The sequence below is a fragment of the Buceros rhinoceros genome, unplaced genomic scaffold, assembly GCF_000710305.1.
Source record: "Buceros rhinoceros silvestris isolate BGI_N320 unplaced genomic scaffold, ASM71030v1 scaffold12076, whole genome shotgun sequence".
Classification (NCBI taxonomy): Eukaryota; Metazoa; Chordata; class Aves; order Bucerotiformes; family Bucerotidae; genus Buceros; species Buceros rhinoceros.
The window spans coordinates 15,011-24,425 of NW_010418117.1; the positions used below are offsets into that span (position 1 = coordinate 15,011).

General features: G+C 43.1%; 1 protein-coding gene across 1 annotated transcript in view; it reads left to right on the plus strand.

Annotated features, from left to right (window-relative positions):
* LOC104495448 (nebulin-like) overlaps nucleotides 1–9,415 on the plus strand; it is a gene marked incomplete at both ends in the record, with an annotated part of 45,312 nt that overhangs the window by 15,007 nt on the left and 20,890 nt on the right. The window contains 16 exons of the mRNA XM_010138415.1: nucleotides 67–171; nucleotides 452–559; nucleotides 832–939; nucleotides 1,101–1,208; nucleotides 1,828–1,932; nucleotides 2,024–2,128; nucleotides 2,324–2,422; nucleotides 2,640–2,750; nucleotides 2,923–3,027; nucleotides 3,694–3,798; nucleotides 4,224–4,328; nucleotides 5,421–5,525; nucleotides 5,737–5,841; nucleotides 6,260–6,364; nucleotides 6,835–6,939; nucleotides 8,556–8,660. Coding sequence (XP_010136717.1) covers nucleotides 67–171; nucleotides 452–559; nucleotides 832–939; nucleotides 1,101–1,208; nucleotides 1,828–1,932; nucleotides 2,024–2,128; nucleotides 2,324–2,422; nucleotides 2,640–2,750; nucleotides 2,923–3,027; nucleotides 3,694–3,798; nucleotides 4,224–4,328; nucleotides 5,421–5,525; nucleotides 5,737–5,841; nucleotides 6,260–6,364; nucleotides 6,835–6,939; nucleotides 8,556–8,660 — 1,689 coding nt within the window. The remainder of the gene's footprint in view (nucleotides 1–66; nucleotides 172–451; nucleotides 560–831; nucleotides 940–1,100; nucleotides 1,209–1,827; nucleotides 1,933–2,023; nucleotides 2,129–2,323; nucleotides 2,423–2,639; nucleotides 2,751–2,922; nucleotides 3,028–3,693; nucleotides 3,799–4,223; nucleotides 4,329–5,420; nucleotides 5,526–5,736; nucleotides 5,842–6,259; nucleotides 6,365–6,834; nucleotides 6,940–8,555; nucleotides 8,661–9,415) is intronic.

Here is a 9,415-nt window from a genome sequence, read left to right on the forward strand (position 1 = left end):
TAATAATATAATAACTTCAGTTAACAATGACTAGCCTTACTGGAGCTCTCGAATTTCTCTCTGCAGATTAAGTACAAATCTAAGGCAGAAAAAATGAAGAATGACTACACGGTGGTGATGGACACTCCTGTCTATGTCCAGAATGTCCTCAGTGGCTTGAATGCAAGTGAAGTAAGTGTCTGCATCCCCTTTTGCCCCCAACATTGCATGCCGTACACCTCACCGCTTCTGGAAATGTGCCTTTAATATGGTTTTAACCATGTATTCATTGCTGGTTGTCTATAACTCATTGCCTAGGCCTTTACTAAGATAAAAATCACAAAAATAGCTAATTACCTGAATCCAAAAAACTTCCATCCATTTTGTAGGAGGAATTCCTGTGTGTATGCAAACAATACGTATTGTGAGAGAACATTGCGACTCTCCTCTCACTACTTTTTCTCTTCCTCAGGCTGTCTATCGTAGTGAATATTTGCACAATGTTAGAGGCAAAGTGATTCCCACTGATAAAACAGTCGATCTGGAGCGGGCATATACGGCGAACAAAATACAGAGTGAAGTGAGTATAAAACTTCCTGGGCCTCCAAGTTTCTGGTATTCAAAACCCAAATTCGTTAGAAGTTAATGTCCATCTTTAGCTTTTCCCATAGAGAAGTCAGCTCTGAAATGGAAGTGGAAACGTCCTCATTTAAGCCACAAGTATGGATGCTCATGCAGACCTGGGGGATATCTTTTGCCAATCGTAATTAAGAGATTTCCGATGAAGCTGATAAATACTTTCAGATATTTCACGGTTGTCGCAGACTCTCTCTTTTTTCTCTTCGCCAACAGAATTTGTATCGCTGGGCTGGTGTGAATGCTCTACCCACTGGATACAGCCTCCCCACAGACACCCCCGGCTTTAAGCATGCTAAGCACGTCCAGTACATTGGCAGCGATGTAAGTAACGTGCTAAGTCCTTCCGTGAGTTGCAAGGGAATGTTTGATGTCTGTCCCGTATGAGCACACAACTGCTGGAGAGCATAAGCTCCTGTCAGAACTGCGGAGTACGTAGAATCACAACTTTAGTGCCTGGGTTTGTTCATTTTTCTGCTTTATAGCTGAAATACAAAGAAGCCTACGAACACATGAAGGCCAAAGGCTACACTCTGGGACCCAAAGATGTCGGGTTTGAAAATGTGAAGAAAGTGAATCAAGTCATTAATGAGGTACAGTAAATACATTTGTTTTCATTGATGAGACCACACTGACTGGGAAGGTCGGAGTATCCCCCTTCTTTGAGGCTTTTAAGAGCGATTTAGACAAGTCCCCATCGAGAACGGCAGGCGATCACTGATCCCAGCTTGGAGCTGGGCTCTCTAGCTTTTCTCCATAACTCTTGGGAATAAAGTTCTCCATAACTCTTACTGTAATCCTGTAAAACTGTTACTGCAACATAAAATCAAGCCTAATTTTATAACCAATCTGCCACTCTTTGATTAAAGTTGCTTAGAAATGATTGGATCTGGGTCTCGATAGTTCCAAATTTTTATATATATATACACTCACTTCTTTGGTCGTTGGCTTCATTAGGACCAGAATTAAACATATATGTTTACATGTGTGTAGGACTAGAGTCTCAGATTCTCCACGTGATGGAGATGCTGCTGTCAACACAACTGTGGAACATCTCTGCCTGCTTAGAAAATAGTCTGTTTGCTTCCAGTTCTCTGGTAGTTCTGCAACACCCAGTGAAAAACCTGCCCCTCAAAGAGACACACTCCCGCTCTGCCAACCCGCCTCCAGTTCGAGTTGTTAACATGTCAAACGCTGTCTCCTTTGATGCAGAGGTTGTACCGGGCAACATACCACAAGTACAAGGACAAGATCCACACCACTCCGGACACACCGGAAATCCGCCAAGTCAAAGCCACGCAGGAAGCTGTCAGCGATGTACGTGACGTTCTGACTGAAAAACCAGCAGAGCTGCGCACCGTTCGGCGTGACCAGCCGCGTGAAATGCTGTTTCTCCTTTGTCTTTCAGCTCATCTACAAGTCAGATTTCTTCAGGATGCAGGGACACTTGATTTCCTTGCCATACACTCCCGAGGTGCTGCACTGCCGCTACGTTGGGGACATCACAAGTGATGTAAGCAAGTTCTGTTAGGACACCTGGCGTTGGACTACGGCAGCCTAGTACTTGTGTACGGAGATTGGAACTTGCCTTCTGTCAGCTGCATTCTATTCCGTACCAATAAATGCTTTGTCACCCTGTTCAGGGACTGATTAATGAAATTATCCCAAAAGTTAACTTTTTAAAAAAATATTTCTAATTGCCTCCTAGAATAAATACAAAGAGGACCTGAAGTGGTTGAAGGGCTTGGGTTGCTTCCTGTACGATACTCCTGACATGGTCCGTGCTCGTCACCTGCGGAAGCTTTGGGTAAGACCTTTCTTCTGAGCACCAGGACAACGACTGGTTTACTGGCACGCACACTGTGTGCTGCCGGGAACTTAAGTATAGAGAAACGAGTACAGGCTTAGGAATTTCTTGCCATGCAACTAGTTAGTTGTTTCAAAGCACTGTTAGGTTACGCTGTAAAATTTTCTTTGTTTCTAAGAATAATAATTCCTAAGTAATCCTGCTTCTCTTTTTCCAGTCTAATTATATATACACTGACACCGCAAAGAAGATGTTGCCTAAATACCAGGTGGTGTTGGATACTCCTGGATACAGGGCGGTCCAGGAGCTGAAAACCCATCTGAGTGAAGTGAGTCCTACATTATTTTTGCACCCCTTTGTTAGCTGTAATTAAGCTCAGACCCTCTCGGTGGGTTTTTTCTCAAACACGTGAGATGTTATAATTGCAAAGCTGTGATTGTTCGGCTGCTAAATGAACGTCTGCAACCGAAGAAGTAATTCATGGACCTGTCTTTTTCCAGCTGGTTTACAGAGCTGCCGGCAATGAGCTGAAGACAAAATACACTTCTGTCCTCGATACACCTGACTTCTTAAGAGCCAAGACAGGACAGAAGATACAGAGCCAGGTGACAAATCTGTGCTGATAACTAACCAATCAGAGGATCGCCTTTAATACACATTTAAATTACAGGCCATTTCAAACCGAAGCGGAACTCCTTGAGAGGAAGTTTAAAGTGTCTGCTGCTCAGTTTTGAGGTGGCTGTGAGTTTTCATGCTGACCACATCTGTGTAGTGGACGTGTTCAGCATTGTCCACCTGAAACAGAGCGCTGAACCCTGGTACGGTTCCGTTCAAATTCTCTGAAACTCTGGCTTCAGCAGAGGAATGAACGTTTCTAACCATCCGCCTTTATTCATCATCAGTTCTTTATTCATACAGTAGTTCATTATCTGAGTGATTAGCTACAAATTCTGTGGAATTTTGAAATTGGCAGAAAAAAATGAAGATACCAGAGAAAAGCAGACCTTAGGGATGCAACTAGGGCTGGATGTAGGGCAGAGGTGTCATTACCGTCCCATGCATTTGACTTCTTGGCTTGTGAGCATGTTACTGGCAGTTCCTGACAGAGGGAGATGAACTGAGATAGTAGGGAAGAGGAAGGGCACATTGTTTTTTCTGGGGGTAAATTGGGTGGTTAGGTATATATTGTGAATTTACAGACATTCTTCAGAGAGATAAGGTGAAAGTTACCTGAAATGAGTAATTCTTTAATTCTTTTCTCCTCACTACAGTACTTGTATGTGGAGCTTGCCACAAAGGAGAGGCCTCATCATCATGCTGGTGGGCAGACTCCAGCCTTTACACACGCGAGGAACATGAAGGAGTTGGTCAGCGAGGTAAGATAGTGGAGGTTTGTTTCGTACCACTCTGCTGAACTGTGTAGAAGCTTTATTTTTAATTTTAGCGATAGTTTCAAGGCTCAGATCTGTTTGCCCTTCATTTAGTTTTCTGTCTCTTATGGTTAAATTCCCTGTTTCCTTTATAAAGGAGTAAAAGAGCGCAGTTCTATATTACCTTTATTATTTTGTAAGAAACCTGTATCTAAGTGCTGGTTTGCAGAGCCTGAGGTACAGCAGCTGCCAGACCAGGATGGCAAGAAAGCCCTGCACGGCTGAGCTCGTTTCCCAAAGCTTTGGCAGAAGCCCTTGGCAAGAACGTCTTGATGCACTTGCTGTCGCACCCCTGGGCATAACATCACACCAGAGCAGCGAACGCCCCTACGATTAAAGACGTAACTTTTCTCTTTTGCTGTCTCTCTCAGAAAAAGTACAAAACCCAGTATGAGAAGATGAAGGACAGATACACGCCTGTCCCGGACACACCAATCTTGATCAGAGCCAAGCGAGCATACCTGAACGCCAGCGATGTACGTAGGCACTCACACGCCCACTGCTGATTTTTCTTGGATTTTGAAACAACAGAATAGAGAAAGGATCAATGGGGAACAAGCAGGCGCAGCACAGAACAGCTCAGTGTACCTCGTAAACTTGGTCGCCCCGTTTGCGTGTACATTTCCTGTGAAATGGCAAAGTTTTTACTTGCTGTCACTGTAATGCTTTTTTTAAAAATTTATTATAATTAATTTTCCATTTCCCTGAAGCGTGGTCTTACAACAAAGAAAAAACAGATTTAAAGTCATTTGCTTACACATGAAATCTCCAAATAGTGCAGACCGGAGTGAAAGTGCTGCTGGAGCCTTTTACCGGATATTTTGATCTCGGTGGTTGTTAGGAGTCACTGCAAAAGTGCTCACTCTTTGATTTAGAAGTAGATGAGAGCGAAAAGTTAGCTGCTGCACGTGAGGCTATCATGGTGAAATGGGTTTTTCCTTCAAGCGTGGACTAGTGACTCGTGATTCAAGGTGATGGCTAGGAGTACTCTACTCGCTCGGGAGGTCTTTGCTCCATACTTTAGCTTGCACGTTGTATCTGGCAAGGATCTGTGCTGGGCTGGTGTTTGTTCTGGCCATTAGCCTTACTGCTCTCTTAAGAAGGATTTTTAAACACTGCCACGGAACATCCCGGTTCTTTTTGCTCAGTTGAGTTTCTCCTCTGAGAACGTCTTTCTCCAAAGACTGGAATGATCTTCCTGCTTTCCTCTAGATCAGGACATGGCAGAAGGGCTAAGTAGTTTTCTTCTGCCAAAGTGGCACCTTTGCTGTCCTAGAGGGTAGTCCTGTGATACGTGGATAGTTTTCCTCAGTCTAGTCTGAAAGTGAACGGGATGAAATGTTGGTTTGGATGTACCAACTCCTTTTCTCTCCAGTTTTCACTGTGAGTCTCAGTCAAATTACAATTGGTAGCAGGCAATAGCAGCTTAAAATTCCTCGGGGCTCATGTTAGGGTGTTGGCCCCCAACATACCCCTGCACGTCATTCCTAAGGGGCAGGAAATTTAACGAAAACAATTGCTGACAGGTGAATATAATATATTCTTTTCTATGCTTTTTTTCTTGCCAGTTGCGCTACAAAGAAACCTTTGAGAACACTAAAGGCAAATACCACACGGTGAAAGATGCTTTGAATATCGTCTATCACCGAAAGGTCACCGATGATATTAGCAGTGTACGTACACAACGTTTTCATTCCTAACTAGTGTCTGTCGTTTTAATAACCTGGAGTACGCCATTTATGCTATTGTTCTGTTTAAGTGCGTCAAATAATTAGAAAAATACGATCATCACTATTAATATCAACTCCTTTCCTTCTTGGGAACACTATACACTTCTGTTGTGTTCTCAGATTGTTTTACTTCATTCTTCAATTTTCTTTGCAGGTGAAATATAAGGAAAATTATATGAGCCAGTTAGGAATCTGGAGATCGATCCCAGACCGCCCGGAGCATTTCCATCATCGCGCAGTCACGGATGCTATCAGTGATGTGAGTTCAAATAGTTCCTGCATGTGAGAGGCTGAAAGCTATAAGCAGGTGTCCAAAATGAAAACCAAGCCTTTTTCCCTGAGAAAGGGAAGGCAGCTGAATTTTTTAACGTGGAATTTGTTTGTTAACCTTGTAACAACCTTTAATTGTACATATCCGTACATATACACTTACCCCTTAATTGTGCAAGACTAAATGATTTTTTAATTCTCAGAGGAACTCCAGTAGCTAGTGATAGATTAGCTATGGGATGATCTGAGGCCACCAGAAAAGCGTGAGTAGCTGTAAGTTGTTTTATAATGGAATAATAACAGATGTGGCTCTGTTTGCTGCACCTCGGGTTGAGGAGCCATTTCAGCATTGATCAGCTACCACTTGGTGCCGCTTGAAACGGAATCCTTTTACTTCTTTTCTAAAGATTAAATACAAGGAAGACTTAGCGTGGCTCAGAGGCACTGGCTGTTATGTGTGGGATACTCCGACTTTTGCTCTGGCGGAACAGAATAAAGTGCTCTACAGTGGGGTAAGTGAAACAGTCTGAATCGATGCTAAGTGGTTTTTTGACGTTTGCTTATATTAGAGATAAATTTATTGCAGGAGAATCCAATTCTGACCTAGACATTGATACGAGTAACTCGTGATAGAGCTTAATATACAGCATTTAAAATTGTGGTTCTTACTATGAGGCGAAGTGACCTTTGATTTCTCCCCTCCGTTCCTCTCAAGCTGTCAGCTCCATGGGAATTTTCCTAGTGACACTAAGTCCAGCTTTAAAATTCTGGAGATGAGAAATTCCCATTGCTTTCCTGATGTGATAGTCCCATCCTACTGCATACACAACTGGTGTTTGTTCGTAGCGGTGTTATGCACACACATACGTTACCGTGGGTTTGCTGCGGATTGTTTCTAAACCCCTGTTCTCATTGCCTTACCCTCCCTTGGATTAACACTGCCCTTTTTTGGGGTGTTTGTGGTTTTTTTTTTTTTCTGCAGTGTAAGTACAAGGAGCTATTTGAGAAGACTAAGTCTCAGTTCCAGTATGTAGCCGACTCTCCAATTAATCAGCATTTGAAACATGCAACTCAGCTGATGGATGCGGTAAGTGTTCAGATTTCTGTAGGGGCTCATGCTGAAGTATGAGGGTGCGTAGGGTAATAGCAAGTTGAAGGCTGATTTTCCTTATGAAAGTGTAAATAATTCAAAATACATTCGGGCTTAAGGTCAGACTAAAATTGGGAAAGACAAGGTTGTTCTTGTTGTCTCTCTGAGTATTACGACAGGGTGGGTTTACAGTACCTGAAATGTGAAATCCTGAGCCCCAGCATCACTTCATCGTTGCAAAGGAACTTCTCCTTTGCTGCCTGGTAAATAAAGGCTAACTTAAATAACTGACTGTCGATTGTCATGGGAGCAGAAAGAATCACAGTTGCTTTCCTGGAACACTGGAAAAAAGAATTTATCAGTGTTAGGAAGATAATATTGCTTCTATTTAATATGAGAAACGTAAATGAGTAAGATGTTAGCAATGGGGGCTCCGTACATTGAAATGAACTTGCCTGAATGCCTCCTGTTACGTGCGGGGTGGGTTTTGTGAAGGGGGGCTCTAGCTTTTGCTTACAAAATGTCTGATGATGATATAACGTTGTGTTTTACTCTTGCATCCCGTTGTGTTCTCTTGGTACTCGACTCAAGAATCTAGTGCCATACAGAGTCGCTTCTGCAGTTATTTTCCGTGAAGAAAGCGAGACATAAAGGGTGGCAGGGGTGGGATATAGGCATCGTAGATTAGGCCTCCCCATGGAAATTTAGAAATGCAGCTACTATTGGGAAATACTTTCTCTCTGTGTTTGTTTTTTTTAATGTATTATTTTTCTCTCTTGGATATGAACTTCAAGCCCAGCCTTTAAATAGTCCACGTAAAGAGGTGTCAATGGTCAGAACTATGATCTCTTTGTGTCTTCACTCTCTTTTGTTACACTGTATTATGCTATTCTGAGCAGAAATTATATAAAGCTGCCTATGAGAAGCTCAAAGATAGGTACAGCGTTATTGTGGATGATCCTAGGAACCTCCTGGCCAAGTGGGGGACCACTCTGAGCAGTCAGGTACTGTAGGAGCACCCGCCAGTGCTGCCAAAAAGTGCCTGGTTGACTCGCAGCTACTCTGTCTGTGTGAAATGTCTACAGTGAGCAGTGTCGCAGGGTTCGCCTGTGACGTCGTGACGTTTTAGTTCAGTTGATCAGACAGTCTTTGCTTTGCCACCCAAAAAGAACGGTTCCTTTTTGAGTGAGCTGATCTCTACTGTATGTACTTTCATCTATTGTGCATCAGCTGACCTCAGAGATCTAAGGCCCTTTGCAGCCACTGGAGAGGTGTTAAAACGTGCATGTGGTACCATGCTCTTTCATTACCGCTCCTTTACAACCAGTCTTCTTAACCAACGGTGACGTATTCGGCGTTTGAGCAACCTCCCCTTAATCTACAATTTACTCTTACCTCCCAAAACTATTTCACGATTTCCTTAGCGGGACAGTACGCAAATGTGGGGCCACCTCCTCGATTAGAGGGATGTCAGCTGTATGCACATCTGAGCGAACACATACAGTAGCCCGCCTAAATCTCTCCACTCTCCAAGTGTCTGGGATCTAGAGCTGTGGTGTTGTTTATGGTGTTCACGAGTCTCTTTTGTGCTTCGTTGCCATTTGCATGAACAGAAAAAATATAAGTCCTTTGCCAAGATGCTCCTGCAACATGGATGTAATGAAATTCTGAGGCCAGATATGCTGACAGCACTCTACAACACATACTTATGGAGCCAGGTAATAAGAAGAACTGCTGCTGGAGGAGATGTTATTTACAATTTAGCTGCTTGGACTTCTAATATTTAATGCTCAGGAGTTCTATACATTTCTACGATATCAGACTCCAAGGTTTTGACAATGTGCTTAGTGCTGGCTGGGATAGAATATTATTGAAAACAGGATACCTGAAACGGTAGTTCTCAGATAAAGATAAGTTTTCCAGACATGTAAGAGTTTGTTTGTTAGCTCTTCCTGATATTATCCTAACCAAACCCTCATTCTGCCGCCATTTCTTGGGCTTGCCCCTCATAGCACAAGTCCCTTAATTCAGTATGAACATGATGGAGTAATTTGGCAAGCGGATTACAACATTTATCTACCACCGTGCCCGAGAATGGTGTCAGATTGTGCTGTGATAGAGAACAGGGTCATGCCTCGCTTCTGAGTGCTCTTAGAAAAGGGAAATGTGCTCAGGTCTGTAGTAAATCAAGGATTTTTTCAATTTCTTTCTCCACCTATGGCTTTTCAGAAGGCTAGCAAAGCGGTCCTCATGCAGTGGCATAATCCAGTTTATTTAGGAAAAAGACTCTCCTTTTGCCAGCTCTGATGAGAATCAGAAGGTAGCAAATGAGTATGACTGACCTATTTGTTCACACAGAGCAGAGAGCCCAGTGGTCATACCAGCGGGATTAAAACGTGGCTTATGAAATCACTAATACAGATCTATTTCTGCTCTGAAATCTCAACCGCCAGCAGCGACCTTACTCCTTCCA